Source organism: Lagopus leucura, unplaced genomic scaffold (assembly GCF_019238085.1).
Source record: "Lagopus leucura isolate 7727_CA_CO unplaced genomic scaffold, USGS_WTPT01 Super-Scaffold_73, whole genome shotgun sequence".
Classification (NCBI taxonomy): Eukaryota; Metazoa; Chordata; class Aves; order Galliformes; family Phasianidae; genus Lagopus; species Lagopus leucura.
Genome location: NW_024962252.1, coordinates 64558552 through 64580967, shown reverse-complemented (window position 1 = coordinate 64580967; position 22416 = coordinate 64558552). Strand labels below are relative to the sequence as shown.

Here is a 22416-nt window from a genome sequence, read left to right as displayed (position 1 = left end):
TCAATTAGGACCATCTAGAGAAGGTTGAATATTTCCAAGGAATGAGGCTTCACAACTTCTCTGAGGAACCTGATGTACTTATTCACAGTTCTCATTTCACTAGTAAAATAAATAAATACAAATTTTATGCAAAAGTGCCTCTGATGTTCAGAGCGAACCTTCTCTGTTTATTTTGAGCCCACTGAACCTAAGCACAACAGAAAAGAGCCTGATTCTGTCCAATTCTCATCCTTCCATCAAGTATTCATATGCATTGATCAAATTCCACCCTTTCCTTAACCATGATCTTTTTTGAGCTGAGAAGTTCTATTTCACTTAGATTTTGAATTTTCCATTATTTAACTAAGGAGTTTCTTCTCTGCCCATTTCTTCAGCCTGTTGAGAATCCCTCTGAATGTCATCACAACCATCCTGGGGTATCAAGCACTCCTTCCAGTTTTGTATCATGAGCAGTCTCTAAGCACATACTCTGTCCCCTCATCTGGATCATTAATGAAGATGTTAAAACAGGATTGGACTCAGTATTGAGCCCTGGGGTTCACCACTGAATACTGTCATCTAGCTCAACCATACCACTGATCATATCTCTGTGAGTCTGACACTTTTCAATCCACATCACTATGCGTGCATCTAGATCACACTTTATGTATGTACTGTAGCTGATAGAAGCCCCGGGTATTCAAATTGTTCACTTGGTCCCTCAATCAAAGTAAAATACACATATCCATAACTATTTAGAGTACGCTTGAAAGATTTTTATCTTTCTCTATCAGAAGTTATAGTCAGTCTCATTTTTCTTTTGTTAAAGAAATGGATGAAAGTTTCAAGTAGCAAAGTTTAAAATACACCTTCAGAAATATGTTTCACTGAACTGATCTTAAGATTGGTGTACTATCAGTCTAGACAATTACTATGCCGTGTGCAATTGCTGAAACTTGTTGATAGCTTCAGAGTCATCTGTAGTTCAGTGTCTTTATTCTGTGTCAAAGAATTCAGGAGATATTAAAGTCTTTTTGCTGGTATGGAAAACTGTTTTGAAAAATATCATTTATCCTCCCACTGAAGTAAAGAATCAAAAATGTTGGAGGATTCTCGATAATCTCCCTCTTCTGATGCAGCCTTAGAATATTGTTGGTCTTCCAGACTACAGGAGTATGCTGCTGGCTCATGCCCAGCTTTTCGTCCATTACAGCCCACAAGTCCTTGTCTGCAGAGCTGTTCTCAATGAGTTCTTCTCCCAGTCTGTACTCATATCTGGGATTGCCTCAACCCAAGTGCAGCACCTTGCATTTGGCCTTGTTAAACCTCATTAGATTCTTAAGTGCCCACTTTTCGGCCATGTCCATGTCCATCTGGATGGCATCTCTCTCTTCTATTGTGCCAATTGTACCAGTCAGCTTGGTGTCATTGGCAAACATGCTGAAAGAGCGCTCAATGCTGCTGTCTGTGTCATCATTAAAGATGTTGAAAGAGTACCAGTCCCAAGTCAGACCCCTTGCGAGCAGCATTTATGGCTGACCTCCACCTGGACATAGAGCCATTGACAACAGCCCTCTGGCTGCAACCATCCAACCAGTTCTTTATTCACCTTATAACCCACCCTTCAAATCCATCTCTCTACAATATAGAGATAAGGATGTGGTGCAGGACCATGTCAAAGGACTTGCACAAGTCTAGGTAGATGATATCAATTGCCCTTTCTCTATCCTCTGATGATGTCATTCCATCATAGAAAGCCACCAGATTGGTGAGGTATGATCTTCCCATGGTGAAGCCATGCTGGCTGTCTCAGATCACTCTTAGAATGGGAGGAATTTTGCTCCCTGACCCCTGTTTAGTGCTCCCAGGACACAAGTGGTGTGAGAAGCCTGAGGAAAAGAACATAAGTACCTCAGTCTTCTCCACATGTGAGTAGTCCAGCTCTTTTTTTTTTTTTTTTTTTTTTCATTTCTCAAATTCATTTGCCTGTTTCTTCTGCCCAACGTCTCTAAAGAATCCCTTTTTGTTGTTTTTCACATTCTCTTACCAAGTTCAATTCTATCTGTGCCTTGGCTTTCCTGGTTCCATCCCTGGGCATCTGAACAGCATCTCTAGATTTTTCTTAAGCCACCCACTTCCACTGCTTACACTTCTCCTTTTTTTTTTTTCTTTTTTTTTCTTTTCCCTCATCCTGACCAGCCTTGCTCGTTTCCTGCCTCATCTGTCTTATTTCTTATTCAGGGGGATGAAGAGCTCTTGGGCTGTCAGAAGAGCATCCTTAAAGTGCTTGCCAGCTCTGTTCTGTTGCTGTGTCCTTCAGGATAGTTTCCCAGGGGATCTTGTCCAACAATTATTGAGAGCCAAGTTCAGCTCTCCCAACTCCAGCTGGGTACCAGAGATGGAAGAAAAGTGTGATGTGGCAGCATCCAGCTGGCACCTTGGGACTGACAAGATCCATATCTTTTGGTTATCTCTGTGTTGAGCTGAACTTGGCTCTCCTGAATTTCAGGGTCCTGAATAACATTTTCACCTGCTACTTGCTCATGGCTGATTCAAGTATCTTCTGAAAGGAGATCTTCATCTTAATTCTCTCTCTCAATTATCTTTAAGATTATTTCAGAATCAGATTTCATTCTGAACTCAATTCTTTCAGAACTCAAAACCTTATGTCTTTACTTGGTTCTTCATTTATTGTCTCTGTTATATTCTCTTTGTTATTTACCTTTTCCATATGGAGTCTGGAGTGCTTAGATGTTGGTTTTCCCAATCCTGGGTTTTTCAAGTCTTTTTACAGACTTCTGGTTAATTTTGAAAGTGTTTCTCTTCAATGTCACAAAAATCCATCCTATTTGTTTTCTCAGTAATTCTTACTTCTTGCCTGTAGCTTCTCGAGCCTTTACCCCTGCAATTATAATCTTCTTATGTGTTTGTCTTCATATTGACTGGGAATTGGAGATGTGCCTTGCTCTTCTTGAGTACCACTTTCCATCAGTGGAGACTGCAAGGATTGTTACTGCCTCACTGTTTGCTCTGTGAAGTGAAACACCATGGTTGTTTTGTGTTTTTGTTCTCCCTTTTTTTATTTCCTGACTAGTTCCTTTCATCTAATGCATGTGTCCTGTCTGTATTCCTCCTGCCCTTTTCATACAACATTGTGGGCATAGAGGCTTTTAAGAAGCTTCAAGTTGTTTGTCGGCTTGCTAATGCTAAGATTCTGTAACAAAGATTGAAAGACAACAAAGGTTCTTTCATAAAGGAGAGATTGCCAGCTTCAGCTCTTCAGAGAAGGACCTGCCAGACAGTTATTATCCCCCTAAAACTAGAAGAGAAAAAGTGGGAGCAGCCTTATGACCTGAGCTTGCCTTAAGCAGTTGTATACATCTGTTGTGTAAAGGAATTGTTTTAAACTAAAACACATTTAATATTTTTCAAATGATATTTTTCCCTTGTTTGATGCATGTCTGGACTACTTAGATGTCATAACTTGGGAATGTTTTTCTTTTCATTTTTTACCAAATAAGTTGTCTGAGGTCATTTGGATTTTATCCAATATCTTGAGGTTGCTCTGTAGTTGATGTAGAGAGTCAATAGAGTTCAGGGGTAACCTCTGGGAGCTACTTCAGAGAGTCACAGAAAAGAAAATGTATGTTTATCTTACTTAATTGCACAAGTCTAAGAAAAACTAAGCTAATAAATTCTGCTTTTTAATCAAATCTATACAATTATATGAAATCAATCTGTTTTATCATATGGATTTAATAGATGCATGGTGAGTTCTCCTTGTGACACCTTGTGAGAATTGCTAGAGAGTAAGAATAAACATATACAGTAATAGAAGAGATTACTTTCAAAGTTTAAGTTGGAGGAATGTAACTAGTTATTGTACTGACACATGTAGATAATAGCTCTTTATTGAGCAGGATGATATATATTGATTTGAAATGGTGATAACAACGGAATTGCAATAAAATTAATGATCACCATAAATACCTTTCTATCGCTACAGCCCCCCTTAGTAGTTCAGATCTGCAACACATTGACCTAATGTTGAATTGTAACCAGTTATTCCAGTTTTGTTATGCTAACAAATCATTCATAAGGATGAGTGAAATCTAAAAATTAAAAATCATGTTTTTGTGGGCTCTCGACAACCTCAAATGCCATTGAGTAAAATAACTTTCACCTAAAATCAGTTTTTTAAATAGTTAAACTGATGTCTGCATGATTGCTTTACTAGATCAAGCAATGCTTTTTGTATCCTTTCATCTCTAGACTTTCATAACTTTGGAAACTGAGAATAACATTCTCATTATATGAATTTATGGAGCCCAATAATGTAAGTTTTAAATAAATTTTTAAGATCTTAAAATACAGATTTATCTTTACATATTCTTTAAACTGAATTTTAAAAGTTTAAAAATTAATTAAGTAAATATATCATGGTATACTGGCACAAATTCTGTAATCTTTATCCAGTGGAATAAGTTGTGATTTTATAAATAGAAGTTAGATAATGGTCCAAGTATTTAATAGGAAATCACATTTAATTTCATCAGTTATTTTTCATACAGGATAACAGTTCCATAGCTAAATAAACAAATAAATAAAATCCCTATTAGATAACAGGCATGAAATAATTTGTTGTCATTGTTTGTGATCTACAGAGTTACAGTTATGGTCTTATATATCTCAGTAAACTGCCAATCTGTTCTTTAGCCAGTGTTTGTGAAGTGGTAAATTATTACTTTACATATAAATGCTGAATTGAATAGTTGGGCACTTTTACATTAAAATAAATAGTCTTATGTGACAAAGGAAGTCATGTAAAATAGTTCAGTTTAGCCATGGAGTATTGTGGGATTTTTGTGACAGTTAAGAAGGTGGGGTCCATTTTGGATTCCAAAGTAACATTTTTAGATTTTCATGCTTTTAAAAAAATTTTTTTATTCCTCTCTCATTGTAATTTGTCCTCGAGGGGAATATATTTTAGTAGAGTAAAAATACTTGTTTAAAGGCATTGAAATTAATTTTCTTTGATGGAGAGTTTGTTGGCTGTTCTTACATCATGCTGTAAGGATTTAGTTAGCAAGCTAAGTCAAACTGATATTAGTAACAATCTATTTTGCTTTTAGAGCCCATGGATATTCTTACAATACTTTAGAAAACCCCTACAAAGTGATTAATAAGGGATATAATGATAGTTGCCTTTCTCAATTACTAAGACAAACTGTGAAATCAATATCCTAATAATTAAAGTTGGAGAGAGAATGTTTTATTTTTAACGCTTAAGATTTATGGGAATGAAGGAATGAATGAAATAATACATAGAAATCAGCAGAAGAATGATTGAAATAGTTGCCTACTTAATTGTTGAACTTCCTATTCAAATAATGAATATGACTGCCTGAAAAATTACACAGTGTGCTAAACTAATATTAACGTTGCTTTATCAACTGCACACTCTTTGTTCTGTTTGTTTTGTATATAAGGTTTTATGAAAATCTTTAATTGAATAATCAATCTTATGGTTGTTTTTTTTTTTTTTTTCTCTGAGAACCTTCTGTGTTCACATAATGTTATCGCCCTGCTTTGGAAATGAATCAAGGTTGCACTGCTAGAGGCTATTGTGCCTTAGACATTGGTCTCATTTGTTGCACATAGTGAATAATATGTGGAATCTTATGAAGAGAAAGATGGTCTTATAAGAAGTTGAATGTTGCACTGGAGAAGTTCTTTCTATTTAGGCTTCTCCAGTATAAATGTTCGTGCAATTCTGTGCAATTTGCTTAACTTGCCTTTACCACATGATTCCTCATTCTAGGAATCCAATATTTGTGCTCCATGACTTTTCAGAAGGGTGAGACAATGTTAGAAATATTCATAAATGAACTGGTTTGAAGTGGTAATCTGAATAAATGTGACATTCATGCAGGGGAGGTGGGAGAGACCAGATTGATCTTCTGAAATTAATTGATAATTTTATAATATTGGTTTTTCTGTAGCTCCATTTTTTTTCTGTGATAGGAGACTGTTAAGGTCTTCTTACCTCTGTAGGTATGCTAAGACAGAAAGCCATTCTCTGATGCTTTGTGATAAGAGGAACTGGAAGGAAATGAGTTTTATACCTAGTGAAATTATGCACCTATCAAATAATTTCTCATCGTAAATCAGTACAGAAATACAACTGAATATCTAACGTATTCAATCATAATGATAATTACATATTGAGCAGCATCTCTCCAGCAAACTCTGATCTTTATATGCATGGAATGAGATAAAGAACTCTGCTAAAAGCAAAATACTAAATATATTGTTTCACTCCACTGACAGAAAGAGAGTAAAATGAAGTTGTATGCAGAATTAATTTTGAGATTTCTTACCTTCTGAGTTCTTAAGTTTGCAGAAATAATGTTCTTTTACAGTGTTAGCATGATTCCTTAGATTTTGTTTAAAATAACACAAGAAATTCTATGTCCAACTACATCATCAGAGTTTGCTCATTAGATTTTACTGTTGAGTTTTTTGTCCTTTGTTTGTTGGTTTGTTTTGTTGTTGGTTTTTGTTCTGTTGTGCTTGGTTATTGGTTTTTTTTTGTTTCGTTTGTTTGCTTTAGCCACAGAATAAGCTTGAAAAATCAGGAATTCTGAGTTCTGTTTTAGAGTACTCCAGTGACCCTTCTTTATCTCATCTTTATCACAGTATGCCCTGCACTAGCTACGAATATGCACCCACAATGCTTTATCCTCTGTATTATGACTGTAATTTTTTCTTTACCTCTTTTGGGGTCTGAGTTTTTTATGCTACATGATAAACACTGTTCCTATTCAAGTACCATAAAATTCAGCAGCCAGAAGCATTTGGTGGTTTACACTGGGTAGATACAGAATATGTGGAGTGCAGTTGTTAAAGTTATACGCGTCTTCTTTTCAGTGACCTTGAATAGCATTGCTAACATTTTTATAATACCTAATTTTGATCTGCTTACTGAAACACTGGGAGTGTAGGTATTACTTTAAGGTTTTGCTGAGAAGCCTTGAGGGATAGTATCTATACGAATCTGCACTGTGTATTTGTGTTAAGTCATTTCTCCCAAAGTATTTTCAAGGTTAGGACTGTACATGCTTTATAAACATTTTATGCAATTTTATAACAATTTCTCTAAGTGTTTTTAATTTAGTCAGAAATTATGAATGTTGAGTTTTTGACAAAAGCAAATTTTGATTAGGACTGAGCTCAAGGACAGAGTAGTGAAATTTGACTGTTTCTTGCTTTAACTTGGTGTGCATCAATAGAATTTTTTAGGCTGTTCACAGAATTAAATTAGTACATACTATCTATCAAGCAGAGAAACAATAGGTACTATTGTGAGAATGTGAGATATAAATGCAGTGGTAATCATTGGTAATCTCTGTTAATGAATTGGTGAAACAATTATTAACACAAGTCCAGCTTGAATCTGCAGAAAATACCCCAGAAGCAGACTGATCTTTTGGGCAACAGTGTCACTAATGTTATCTGAGCTTTCTGGGAATGCTAGTAGTATTTAATGATGCTGTAAGATTCAAACCAAAGTTGTAAGCTTTCCAACTTGTCTCTTTCTTCTGCGTCACAATTTGTCTTCACAGCATGGAGACTCCCAGAGGAATATTAGGAAGTACTATTTAGAAATAAATGGAAAAGCATATTTATTTACAAGTTAATCACTGACATCACAGTGTAGTCAGTGGGAACAGGACAGATTATAAAGGCTATTTCTCAATATCACTAAGGATTGTCTGGATTGCTGGAAAGCATCAAACATGTTTTGTAGTTTCAGATATGTAAATTTTACATTAAGAAATTGTTTGAATTTATGAAATTTAAACAAACCAACAAACCAAATTTAAACAAACAAGCTTTGATTGAAGAACTTGATGTTTGCTGATTTCTAAATGCTTTATGTCTGCTAGTTCTTATTATGTGAAACTCTAGTCATAGAATCATAGAATAACTTAGGTTGGAAGGGACCTTAAAGATCATCTAGTTCCAACCCCCTGCTGTAGGCAGGGCTGCCACCCACCAGCTCAGGCTGCCCAGGGCCCACCCAATCTGGCCTTGAATGCCTCCAGGTATAGGGCATCCACAGCTTTGCTGGACAGTCTGTGCCAGCCTTTGAGTAAAGAATTTCCTCCTCAAATCTAGCCTAAATCTCTCTTCTTTTCATTTGAAGCCATTCGCTCTTGCCGTTATCACTATCACACTCTGAAAAAAGTTGATATCTCCCTACTTTTTACAAGCTCCCCTCAAGTACTGAAAGGGCGCAATGATGTCTCCCCAGAGCCTTCTCCTCCCCAGGCTGAAAAATCCCAGCTCCCTCAGCCTGTCTTCATAGGAGAGGTGCTCTTCACATTAATATATAAATTAAAGCTTAATATTTTCGTCTTTTTGAAGAGAAACAAGAGAGAGAAAACTTTTGAGCACAGGAGAGCGAATCCTCTATTTTGACATGTTTCCCACCTGCTTGGCATGATAGCTTTGCAGCATGCAAAGGACAGCTTAACGCTATATGAACACCTCTAAGCACCCAGAAAAAAATGCCTGTACATCTGACTACAAGATTGTTTTTTCTGTTCTCTCCAGTGAGGCTGATCATGATTTTTGTTCATCCAACAGGGGTTGTTCAGAACTTTGTCGTATACCCATGGTGGAATACAAACTTGACAGTGAAGGCACCCCATGTGAGTATAAAACCCCTTTCAGAAGAAATACCACTTGGCATCGGGTGCCGACTCCCGCTGGGCAGCCTCTCTCTCGTGCCTCTCCAATCCTAGGAACATCTGACAGACTGCAGTGCCAGCAGCTTCTCCAGCAGGCTCAGACAGCCATTCCTCGCAGCACTTCTTTTGATAGGAAACTGCCAGATGGTGCAAGGTAGTATACCTTTAATGCCCATCATTTTCCTAATATGCCTTAGATATCTCTGTTCTGTAGAACTCTGGTGTACTTGATTTTAAACAACTTTTGAAGATTCATGCTATTTTGTTGAGTTTCAACAATAATTCTGAGGTTGTATCAGAGGGAATTAATTGATTACAGTTCATTCTATATGAAACAAGTGACTTCTGTTGTTCGTGATAAGAGTGTACTCTAAGAGGATCCTACTGATGAGGACACCAACATTCCCCTTTAGTCCCAAATCAGTAAAGTAGGAAACCCTAGTTACTTTTTGATCTAAACAATGTCCTGTCCTCCACCTTTTGGGATCCTATTTAAGCAATTAAGGGTGTAAATAAAATGAACCCATCCCTCTAAAAATGAATGATTTAATCTCATTACCACACTATTTGCATAGTTTCAAAGGATTGTGTAACTCATTACTAGTCCTTATGCTTTCCCCTGCTTTTAATTAAACAAAGCAGAGCTTGTGATTTGAATATATAATGTATGTTAGATGATGGGATGGTATCTTTAAATCTTAGCTCTGTTCTAATTCAATTGTAATCATAACAAAAGAATTTCTTTTTAAAAATTGTAAATACATACATCTTTAATTATTTAGGAAAACTTTAGGTCTTGTGCTCTCTGTCCCTTATTGTTCGCATTATTTCTGCTTAATGTCCTCTCTGGAGTGATGTAGTTCTCATCTTCAAGGATATAATATTGCATGTTTGGAATAGCTAAATTATATAAAAATCTGAAGTACGATTCTTGTACATCCTTAAAATTTCTGCCTGAAATCATTAAATGCTGTTACTGCTATACTGTCTACCTTATTTAGTAGAAGAGCTCTGACATCTCATTACAGATATTTTTGGAAAAATCTAACATAAGGAAAAAATACATTGAATGTTCCTCAAATATATCAGGTTTGATGGGTATTTGTTAAGCATACTAAATGTGAATGAATAGGGAAAGAATGAAAAATTTCTGAAATTTCCAAATTTCCAAATTTTGTTTCCAAATACTCATTTCCAAAAAATGTTCACAAACATAAATTTCAATTCTTACTCTCCATAAAGTACATAAAAAGCTTGGAATACAGAGGCTCTCTCTTCTCATGAAGCAATCTCTAGATTACTTAAACAAATCAAGTGCAGTGCATGAGTGCTATTCTGGGGAAGGCATGATACAGAATATAAATAATGAAAAAGGAGAGAAACGATCAATTATGATATGTGGGTCCTGAAACATGAAATGTTTCTAATTGGCAAGGTCGTTTCCACATAGCAAGAGGCATAGCTAATAGCTTGACAGAGAGATGTGATTAAAACAAGAGTTTGAAGTGAGGTTGATTAGTACTTATAGTCTTGTAAATGTGAAAATGTGTACTCAGACTAGGAAAATGATGAAGAGTTTTTAGAGGGTTGAGCTGCAATACCATCTTAGTCAAATTGAAGAGGAGTGAAGGCAGGGAAAAGTAGGTTGATTAAAAAAAAGGAAGTTATCGCAGATAATCTGAAAATGAGCTAACGTTGAAGTCTGTGATAAAGAGGTTCTTTTTACAGATAAAAAGAGGAAGAAACAACAGAAATGTTTATAGATACAGCAAAAAGCTTTAAAAGGCTAGATATAGCAAAAGGCATCAGCAGCAACAGTTTAACTACTGTGACATGTGACAAGTTAGGTGCCCAGACCAAAGATGAAATTAAAAACTGGGAGCTGAACGCCTGTACTCCTAGATCTCCTCCTGGGGAGAGTTCTTTGAGAAGGAAATTTAAATGTTTTTGTGTTGAGCAAAGTTTTGCCTGTAATTTGTCGTTGAGAAATACACAGATATATTTGAAATCTACTTCTTTTACAATTCGCCTAGTTCTGTGACAGCTTCTCCTAATTAGTGTCTAAAAGTGAAGCTTCAGTTGGACTCACTTTTTTGGCTTTTCACAGCAAGAAGATTCTGTATACTTTAGTCTTTGAGTCACAGTGGTAGAAGAGCGCGTTCTTTCACCTGGAGTCCAGAATCCATTCCAAGTATCAGACAGATGCTACTGTTCTGTGAACGAGCAGTGAGGCATCCTCAGAATACATTTCTGTGGTCCTGATTTTGTTGCCACTTTTTGTGTAGCAGGCTAATAAGTAGGCACTTGTCTGGGAAATAGGTTGGCAATATCCAAGGTTTGAGGATAATGTCCTAAATATTAATTTGAAGGCTCAAAATGTGTGGGATGATAATTTACCATTTCTTTAAAGCTGGTTCATTTAAGAAAGAAGTGCCGCATTCTTGGCAATAAGAGGAAAGAACACACAATTGAAACTCAACTGTAGCCTACAGAATAATTTGCTTGATTGTGAAAGGCTTAGTCCTGTCAGTGCTTATCAGAATGGGATATGCTGAAGAATTAATTAGGCACTCAACCATCTACATGTTTATCATACGTGTGTTTGATGGTTAGACAAAATATAAAGCAAATGTCTTTGAAATTTTCAAGCTGAACTCTGAAGTTGCATACTGAACTTCATGTCCTTGGGAAAGTGTGGTGCTTAAATCTAAAACAACCTTTTTCCAAGTCTTCCCTGAGTATATAAATTCATTCCTACATATTATCTTGAAAAAAAATTGAGATAATGTAGCTGAGTGAAATTGCAGAGTTATGGATTGATATGCACAGAAGTGAAGAGTTGGAGGCTGATCAAAAACAAATTTCGGCAGTGCATTTCAGCTGCCCAGAAAGGCAGAGGTTCCTATGCATGCATTTAGAGGTCTAATCCACCTGTTCTGACTTGTATGTAATCCCACTTGTTCAGAGGAAAAAATGAAAATTAGTGATTAATCATGAAATAAGTGATGTATTTAGAAAATTCTGAAAAAGAATGTACATGAAGTATATTTTATCTGTTTTGTTTGTAAAAGTGAATGCATATTTAAAAAAAAAAAAAAACAAAAAAAAACAGTTCAAGTCTGAAACTTTATGAATATTTCAGTGCACTGTTAATGACTCTAGTCAACATTACAGAAGTTCTCCAAGCAACCAGTCTTCCTCCAGTGACCCAGGTCCCAGTGGTAGCAGCCAATGGAGACAGCAAGTGGGATATGATGGGTATTGATTTTATTTTATTTTTCTAATCTTTCTGAATCTCCCATGCATCTTTTTTCTGAAACAAATTTTATATGGATGTTCCATATCATAGATTTATTTGGGAAATCTATTAGTAAACTTTTAAGACTCCTGAGGTTTGATGTAGTTTAATCTGTATGCTAATAAAATTTTACTCATACTACTTAATTCTTTAGGACCAAACTATTATTTTACAATTTTGGTAAATAACAAACAGTTCTTAGTTCTGCTTTCCCAGGACAGGACAGAAATCAGTTGGTAACTCAGAACTGAGACCATATAGTGATTTCTCCTCCTTTAGTTTCACCGGGGGAGTATTTAATTTACAAATGACCTTTATAGACTTGTAAGGTTTTATTTCCTACTGTTCTTGTTCAAGTGGTATCCATTCCCTAGTATCTCTCCTCAAAAAAGTAACAGTATTTCATAAGTATCATCTCCCTTTAAGGCTATTGCAATATGTAGGTGTTATGTTTGCATGCCTGTTAATCCCTTGGTGCTGAAAGTTTTAGAAATTAGTTATCCATGAATAAAAAAACCAACATGCTGTTCAAATTTTAAAAATATTACGAGAAAAAATCTGTTCATTACTTTAAATGAATCATTTTGTTGTACAAAATTAGCTGAAATGCTTATAAAATGTTGGGATGTAGATAGTGTAATGAAAAAGCATTTGGCTTTTGGAAACTGTAAGAAAAAAAATGTAAATACAGAAAGCATCGTCTTGCCTATGCAAAAAATTCCTTTGGCATAGCTGTTTGTGTGTGCAGATGTAAATGCTATATCTTGGAGATTGTTCACTGAAATCTCTGACAGCTAAATAGGTGCAAATATTTAAAACAAAACTTTTTTTTTTTCACAGTATATGCATAAAAATCTATCTGGTGTCTTTTTACTGGCACAGAGATTACTAACTGCGATTTTATTTTTGTTATGTTGCTTTGTGAAATAACTTAATTTCTGCAATTTTTACAGTAGAATTTGTATTTCAGATTGTAATCTCAAATAGATTTAATTCTAAAATGAGTGCAGACAATCATTCATAATGTTACGTAAAAATGAAGGAACAAAGTTTACAAAATATAAAGCATTTTATCTAGCAAACACGTTCTGAGTGTGAAACCTTGCAAAAATACCATTATTTTCTGTGGGGCTTAGTTTATTAAGCAGTTAAGTATGCATTACCATAGTTATCCCCTGCAAAACCCTTTGGCTACTGTAGCTCCAAGAATGCATTTCTTTTTAAAGCTCAAAGTTCTGTTCACACTGAAGGACATAAGTGTGCTGTTGAGAAAATTGTATGTAAATATGTCTATTCAGTGTTTGGAAATGTTACTATACTTGCTTGGTGGGAGAAATAATGACTGTTTAAACAAATCACTTTACAAAATATTTTCTTTGAAGAGTAGAAAGTGTTGTTTGTCATGTAAATATTTTTCTAGAAAAAAAAAAAAACCAAATGGCTTGATTTTCTGCTTATGTTAAAAGGTGCCAATCCCCTTTGCTTCATGAACACCAAGGTTCAGGCTCACTGGAGATTGAAGGAGGCAGAGAACGAGATGAAAATTTGGAAGGAACTAGACATTCTGGTAATAACAAATACCAAATCTCAAAAATAAATGCTCTTTCCACTGTAATACTTGCAAAAGTGCAGCCACTTTCTGATGTAACAGTTTTATACCCAAAAAGTGGTTATATGACATGACAGTGAAAGATGGAGCTGTTACAGACAATCTAATAGAATATGGTGTGGGATATCTAGATATCCAAATGAACTCCTGAACATCAGAAAGCATCATGAATGATGGAAAACAGGTTGAATTTCACTTAATTATGTTTGAAAAATTAGATTTTAATGATTCTGCAAAGTTGCACATCTCTGATTCCAAAGAGTGTACAGGTTTGAAACCTGATGCTAAGCCATGTGCTCTTTTCTTTGTGCAGTATACTCATCTTTTTAGCATTCAGAAATTAAAACACAATTATTTATGGCAGAAACCAAGTGGCATGCACCATCGACCAAAATCCTCAGCTCCTACAAAGACCGGGCTTTACAAAAAGATGGCAGTGGCAAGGAGTCGCCAAATAAACTTTCACATGTAAGTCTTTACCTCACTTTGCAAAGGAACCTTAACATTCTTCTGTGCATTCCCTGTTTATTCAACTCGATTTGCCAAATAGCTATTAGCTTTGGGACAGCCAGTGAAATTCACACTGTAAGCATACAATACTCTGTGGATTCTTTGAGTATTATAGAAAATGTCTATCCTGTAGTTTATTTTATTTATTTATTCATTTATTTGACCTTTGCTTTTCCTGTTCCTTTCCACTTTGGTTCTGTTTTACATTTACAATAGAAAAAGAGTCCTTTTTGCTGGACACTTACCAAAGTAGCTCCTTGGGAAAACTGTTCATTTGTATTTTTATCAGTTGTTCTGTTGTTTTTAAGGTCATGGCCATTTTGTAAGGGATAGAAGAAATGCAAATACAACCCCTACTTTTTTAAAAAATAATTTTCTCAAATTCTGAGGCGCGTTAATTCCTATATGGAATGGGAATGTTATTTCTGGAGTCTGGTTTTTCAAACTGCTTTACTGTATTAGTAACAACTATGTGTATATACATCTGCTAGGAGGGATTTTTCTCATTAAAAAATAAAAGATTGAAAAAATAAGGGTCTACCTACCCATTTATATTCTGCCTAGTAGAAGCCCATCTGCCTTTGTTCTGGCTACTCAGAGATGTTACAAAGATAAGTTAATCCAGCTTTCTATAAAATCTCTTTTTAGGAAAGAAAAGCAAAACACAAAAACTTTATTGACACAAACGCGTGACATAATTCTTCCACTTCAGTTGCCGTACTTAGTTTGGAGGCGTATTACTGAAGTTACTTTCATCTGGTACACATACATTGCACTTGGCTGGAGTTCAAGCGGCCATACATGCAATTGGATTCGATTCAATAAACAATGTATTTCACCCACACAGAGAAAAAGCCAAGGGTAATTCATTCTCCTGTGATCTTCAGATTTGCAGCAGAAATTGTTTAAACAAATAATTATGAATGCTTCTAGCTGTAGCAAATGCTTGTTTCAACTCTCTAGAAATTCAATTTTATGGATGTTAAGCAAGTCCTATAATCAAAAAATTCAAGTGAGATCTTATGATTTGCAATATAAGATGGAAATAGAGCCTAGTATTCACTTTTATTTGCTACCTCAAATTAACACCAAGGTTGGCAAAGACCTCCAAAATCATCTAGTCCAACTGTCCACCTACCACTAGTATTTCCCCACTAAACCGTGTCCCTTAGTATCACATCTAAATGTAGGACGATAACTCCACTACCTCCCTGGGGAACCCATTCAAGCACCTGATCACTCTTTCTGAGAATAAATTTTTCCTGATATCCAACCTGAATCTCCCTTGGCACTACTTGAGGCCATTCCTTCTAGTCCTATCCTAGTCTGTTTAGCAATTATGCAATTATTTAATAGAAACTAGTGGTATAATTTGTTTTTTTGTACTTTGTAATTATAGCATTCCATAAAAAAATAATAAAGTAATCTTTGAATGGCACAAATTCAGTAATTTACATTAAAATTAAGATTTTATAATTAAATTGAGGTGGTTCTTTTTTGTTTGTTTTCCTCTTGCTGTTAAGATTGGAGATAAAAGCTGTTCAAGCCACTCAAGCAGCAACACCCTATCTAGCAATACATCCAGCAACAGTGATGAAAAGCACTTTGGTTCTGGAGATCTTATGGACCCTGAGCTGCTTGGATTAACATATATAAAAGGAGCTTCAACTGACAGTGGAATTGATACAGCTCCTTGTATATCTGCACCTCTTCTGGCCCCTCTGCATCTTGCTGGCAGCAGGTCTGGAGTACACTGTCGTACTGAGCAATGGACTGAGTCTTCTGAAACTGCTGGGCTAGATGAGGATCCAGCTAAGATATATGCTGTTCATAGCTATGCCTCTGCTGTTTCTGCCAGTCATACAGCTGAAGGAAGTATGGGAGACCTCAGTGAAATCTCTTCTCATTCCAGGTATGTGTTTCTTATAAATTAGGGATTTGGGTTTATAGATTGATGTTCAGATAATTTTTTGTTGTTGTTATTGAATTTTTTTTCCTCACTTTTCTTTGAAAACATACCTGATATTGATTTTTGTTGTATTCAAATACCCGTGAGGAAGTATAGCGTTTTTCAGGTAATTTTTGATGAGTCTGCTTAAGGAGCATGACTAGTCCTGCTTCCAGATCTGATCAAGAATGTGTGTGTAGCTTTGTACAAATTGCTTAGGTTTTCAAAGCTGAGAAACATCTGATTAAAAATGAAGTGGTATAATAAATTGAATTCTTCAGTTGTATTTGTTTTTGTAGTATTTGTGAAGGTCATTCTCACAGTGTATTTCTAGGATATGTTTTGACAATAATTTCACTTCTATTTGGGAATTCACCATGTGCTATTACTGAGAAGTTTACTGAAATTTCTTGGATTTAATCTTTGACAATCCCATGATATTCTGCAAATGATTGAGAGCTAGAATGTTAGAAAACAATTTTACTTTCGTTGATGATGAAGGAAACATAAGATGCTTTCATGATACTTTGTGTCATTCATGTGAATTTAAAATTAGTCTTTCCTCATCTTTCTTGGTTGTAAGGAGGGTTGTAGGTCCAAACACCCCAGTCATGTTACTTTGACATCAGACTTTCCCCTATATTTCCCCGATATTTTCCCCGATATTTTTTTCCCCTTGAACTTATTTCACAGACTTATTTAGTACAGGGCAACAAATTACATCAGATAAACGATGAAGAGAATCAAAGAAATTAAAATTGGCAATTTTTACATAAAGTGAAACTGCATTGTATACCATCAACTCTAATTTACCTTGTTGTGGCGTATACTTTACGCTTTTGTATCTTGAGCTGTATTTCTAGCTGTGTTTGCGCTCTTCTTTTTGTTACCAATGGAATGTATGTATGGTACACCTGTTAAAAGGAAACTGTGAAAGTACACTTCTCAGCTGGTTGTCTTTATCTCCCATTTCCCATTGTATGATGACTTTAAATTTGAGACTTCGGTCTATGTGTGGAAGTTTTTATTCTGTAAAGTAATGGAAGGAAATTGTTCTTTTCATCTCGTTTTTCTTCTGAATGTCAATTAGGACAGGAAAATAACAAAATAATATTCTCATTTCTTCATGTGCTTGATTGAATTAGTCTTCAAAGCTTACTTTGAGTGTTAGACTTTTTCTTTATAATTTATGGGGAATAGCTTTGACTGGTATAATAGTTCTTTTTGTGAAAAGTAGGTACATAGTTTCACACTAAGCTTTTACCACATTTGTGATAATGTAGAAGCTTCAGATTTACTCTGCTTTGTATGTGTTGAAATTTAGTTTTACAGATTAGGAAGAAATATGCTCTTTTCTGGGACTTCATCATAGAGGGCTGTAATTGATTTCTGATGGCTAAAATATGTATTTTCAGCACATGTGTGGCTGCTTTCATAATTAAGGTTCCATGCAACTATTAAGTATTATGCTGATCACTTATTTGGAATGAATATGCCATAGATTCCTTTAAAAAACAATTAAAAATATATAGATTAAATAGATTGTAAGTGAGTTTATCCAGAGATTTACAAAGTAGCAATTATAGTTGAGGTGACAACTCATGTTAGGACTGACCAATTCCACTTTGCAATAGTGATGTTCAGCTTCTATCTGTGTTCCAAATCCTTTCACCACAAGAAAATGTCAGACTTGCATTATGTAACCCATCTGTATTGTTCAAACTTTTCTTCAGCATCCTTCAAATTATCCTGGAGTGATAAATGATTTTACAGTTCATTTTAAAAGCTGACATCACCTATATAGCACCTGCAGGCTTATATTATTTTTAAAAAAATCTCTTTATATAACTGTCGTGTTGCAATACTGTAACATTCAAAGAGAAGCAAGAATGTTAATATTTGTGTGCTATCTACTGCCACATCCCATGTATATTTTCCAGCTGGTCTGACACTGAGTTCTTAATTGTTCATAATTTGCAATGATGAAGCTCTACCTAAACAAGGCTTTTACTCAAAATTAGTTTATAAATGTTGAACAGTGAGCTTGTTTTACAGTGGCTAAACAGCGTAAAACTGAAAAGCAAGTCCACAGACTAGTGGAAAGTCACAGATCTATAAATGCTTTTTCCTTATTTCCTTATTAAAATTGAATTTATTGAGCAAAAAACATGATTATGTGACTCTGTGATGATTCTATGAATAAATTAAGTTCAATTGGCCATCAATTGGTTTGATTCTCTAACATGATCAGATAAAGAACCACTTAAAAATAACTGATTTCTGAGAATTAAGTCTGCTGTGTGAAACACTATTTCAAACTACAAGATTGACTTGAGCTATGCACAACACTATGTCTTGCAGCTATGTTGTTAATGGCTTTCTCTCTCCTATTTTATATTAAGTACACACATGAATTATCAAATGCCTTTAGGTTACTGTAGCTGAAACAGCTCCGTTGCCTTTAGGTTTTTTTTCCTCGCATAGACCATCAGTACCATTTGGATGCTGAGAATATACAGTTTTTATTCTAACCATTGCTTTGAACTCATTTAAAAGCAACTTTCTATAAGTATTTCATTTCTTAGAAAAATGTCCTGGTATTTAAAACGTACAGAATGAAGCTGGATGTTCAGTTTTTCTGGAGTTCAGTTACATAGAAAAATCTAAAATGCTCTGGATAGTGTCCTTGTTGTCAGTCTGATATGTTTTTTACATTATGCTTCAATACTTTCTTCACCTTTAGACTTCAGTTTTTTGTTACTGAATTATTCTGATTATGCCTTTATATAAATGTCTTGATATAATTTCTTTACACTTTTGCAAGGATAACAAGCATGAGAGCAATCATACTGCTATTAACACCACCTCATTTATTGTCTTCCTCAAAAACTCCTGATCTTGTTTCTGCATTTGTGGGGAAAAAGAGAGATGTTTGGAGCTTCTTCCATATCATGCAGTTTAATCAGATATAATGACATCTGTGCATGTGCACTGCTTGTGTTTGACTCAACAACCTCTTCTGGTCCTTTGTGAATGAATCCTGTACATTAAAAAGTAGCAATGTGTTTAGTATTTGCAAATCAACAATGAATCTTAGGAGATGCTGCTTCAGTTTCCAGTCTCTAATTTAAGTTCAGACTCTTGGTTTGTGAATGCATTGGTTGCTTCGCGTCCAAGGTGAAAAGAACAACTTTACTCATCGAGGAAGTGTTTGATTCAGCTCGTTTTGAATCATTTTGAGAGTTGTTGGTTAGATGCTATTATTTGTAGTAAAAGAAACTATTAAAATCATCCAGATAATGGTACTGAATGAAGGACTGAATTTAAACTGTCATAAGCTTGAAAAATCAGTGTGAAGTGGAAGAGACATAGAATTCTTAGATATTTGGGATAATTCCCTATATAGAGCCTTGACATAAATCGAATTATACTATGAATAATGTTTGTGTATGTACATATTTACTGAAAAAAGCAAATGGAAATCCATGTATTTGTATTAAGCCTGTGTCTTTAATTTTGGCTCACATCATGGTTTGTGTTGGCATTTCAGCATGTTAAATTGGACATTATTTGCTTTAAAAGCTCATTATTATTGTATTATCATCAAAGACATTTGATATATATACATATATATAAGCAGTATGTAGGAAATTATTGTACTGATGCTGCTGCCTTGATTTTAACTTGAGTAAAAGTGAACATTGAGAATTATATCTGAGTACATGGGGAAGAATTTTTGATTTGCTGTTTTGTGTGTTTCCTTTGCTTTTTCAGTGGGTCACATCATTCAGGAAGCCCATCAACACATTGCTCTAAAAAGAGTGGCTCTCTAGATACCTCCAAAGTCTATATAGTGTCGCAGAATAGTAGTCAACAGATTTCTGGGTCAGTTTCAAAACCATACCACAGACAAGCAGCAGTGAGTAAATACGTGATTGGATGGAAGAAATCAGAAGGAAGTCCTACACCTGAAGAATCTGAAATTTCTGAATGCCACGAGTAAGAATTCTTTTCAACTACGTTTGGGGCAGAAGGGCAAAGAAAATATATTTTAAAATAGGATAGAAAGATGAAAAATTACAGATTCCATTTCAAATGTTTGGTTTATTCCTGTATCTTTATGTATGACCTTTTCAAATCTCTGGGAAACAATTGGAAAGCCACAATTGTATTATGTCTAAAGGCTTTTTCTAGAAATCTTCAGTAACATTACAGTTACTTGAAAATAGCTTGCTTCTTAATGTTTCTGTATTAAACCTTCCTACCTTGTTGCATATTTTGTCGACTAATACATTAGAGATTGAGAGAGGTGACTATGAATTTAGCACACATCTGTGTGGGTAACTAGGAAAAATAATGCCACTTGAGATATTTGAATGGTTTCCATATACTTTTTTTCTGATGTATTTTAACAAATAGGTAGGAACTGGTGGATAGGACCTCACAAGACAGAGACGAAGTGTCTCTAATCCTAATCTCTGATGCTCAAGAGATTGAGCACAATGTGCAGGCTTCATTAGCAGTGCATTTTAAATTTATTTTAGCAAATAACATTTAGACAAAGATAATCTTATCAGTTCTAGTCAACAGCTGCATGTACAAGTTAATGCAGGAATAGTTCATTAAGAAAGTGCTACTCTTAGGTGGAAGGAAAACACTTGCATTCAAAGGAAAAGATGCAGCAGTTCAAATAGACATGAAACTTTCCAAGAACTGCAGCAATAACTAATACTCGAATCAGCTGTTTAGAACAAATGTTCAAATTTCTGTTACCGTCAGAATCATCTTGTCTGATAACCTCTTTGATATCTTTCTGTGCATAATTTGTTTAGTTCTATATCTCAATAAATCATATTTGGCCCTACATATCTTGATAAATTTACAATATGGCATGCAGCCCCTGATTTTTAAATGCCTAAAACGGGATTACTCCATTTAATAGGAATGGGATATTTCCATCTAATACTTTGTAGTGGATGTGTGTACAAATTTATAAGATAAAAGCTTGATGATATTGCTAACATTTTTAATTTTCAAAATTTAAAAATACAACTTTACTACCTTCCTGTCCTTGTTATTTACGTTTCTCTGTGGTATTGTACAGGTTATCTGTTTATTTGTTTGCTTATTTATTTTAGGCTTTCAAATATTAAATTGCTCAGTCATAGCAGTACTTGCATTTGGAAAGTAGTAGCTTCATTGATTCCTACAAGTTTTTGTATTTTGAAATTAATGAACCTCTGAAATAATTTCTTTTTATTTCAAATAGAACCCTTAAAACAAAATTGCATAATGAGGCATGGCATTTAGAATGAAACCACAGCTATTTTGAAAAGCATCCTCAAGAGCTAGTTCAATTTATGAAATATTAATTGAATATGGCAGCACTTCTTATACCAGAAAACATTTTCAGGTTTTTCCATGGTTTAGAGCACTTCTTCACCTCTTTCTTTCTAGGAAAGCTTTCTATACATCACAGAGAGGAAATATCCCTCTGAGGATAATTATGTTGAAATAAAATAACATCTCTAATTAGCAATGATGTTGGAAATCAGGTCAATTGCTGAATGTTGTGCCACTATAGGATATAATTCACTGAGAATTACACTTTACCATAGCAAAGCTTGTTTTCTCTCCGCTGAGGACAGAGTCACTGATTATGCTGCACTTGACAGTAAGTAATGGATTCAAATGCATGTTCTATGTGATTGGGAATCTCTGGTTCCTTAGATTGCATTTCAAAAGTAAATCTGCTAAAATTCTCTCCTTTCTCACTGGAAGGAGGGTGAAAAATAATAATTCAGCTTGACAGTCCTTTGTTGGCTGTAAATACATTTTTATATACTGATAATTAAAGAAGACAGCTGTTTATTTGTCTAAATAGCTGTATGAAATTGCTGATAATGAAACACACTTGGCACATGGCACAATTGATTACAAATATACCTCAAATGTTGCTGTTGATGACCATAGTAATTTTTTCAGTTTGGATACAATATCACACTAAAAAATCTAGATTGTCTTATTTGCTAAGGAATTAAAAATTGTTTTGATTTGTGAGGAGCTATTGAAAATGTTGATATGAGTAAAACCTCAACAATACAGAAATCTTGTGTGTGAAAAGGAGAGAGGTGAGTTGGGAGAAACTAGCATTATGCTCTTTTGTTTGTTTGTTTGTTGGTTTTTTTTTTCCCTCTTCAGATCTTTCAGTGACTTAAGAATTTCATCTTGGACCCGTAAAACCCACAAACAGTTTAATATAAAATGTCTGGAAAATGTTATAAATAAAAGCATGCTGTAGCAGGAGATCAGTCTA

At 34.9% G+C, this 22416-nt stretch overlaps 1 protein-coding gene across 3 annotated transcripts in view; it reads left to right on the top strand.

Annotated features, from left to right (window-relative positions):
• Positions 1 to 22416, top strand: part of SIPA1L2 (signal induced proliferation associated 1 like 2) — a 141558-nt gene that overhangs the window by 97718 nt on the left and 21424 nt on the right. For all 3 annotated transcript variants that reach the window (XM_042877101.1, XM_042877085.1, XM_042877092.1), the window contains exons 11-16: positions 8632 to 8889; positions 11910 to 11993; positions 13500 to 13600; positions 14007 to 14110; positions 15676 to 16064; positions 19875 to 20099. In XM_042877101.1, the coding sequence (XP_042733035.1) occupies positions 8632 to 8889; positions 11910 to 11993; positions 13500 to 13600; positions 14007 to 14110; positions 15676 to 16064; positions 19875 to 20099 (1161 nt within the window). The remainder of the gene's footprint in view (positions 1 to 8631; positions 8890 to 11909; positions 11994 to 13499; positions 13601 to 14006; positions 14111 to 15675; positions 16065 to 19874; positions 20100 to 22416) is intronic.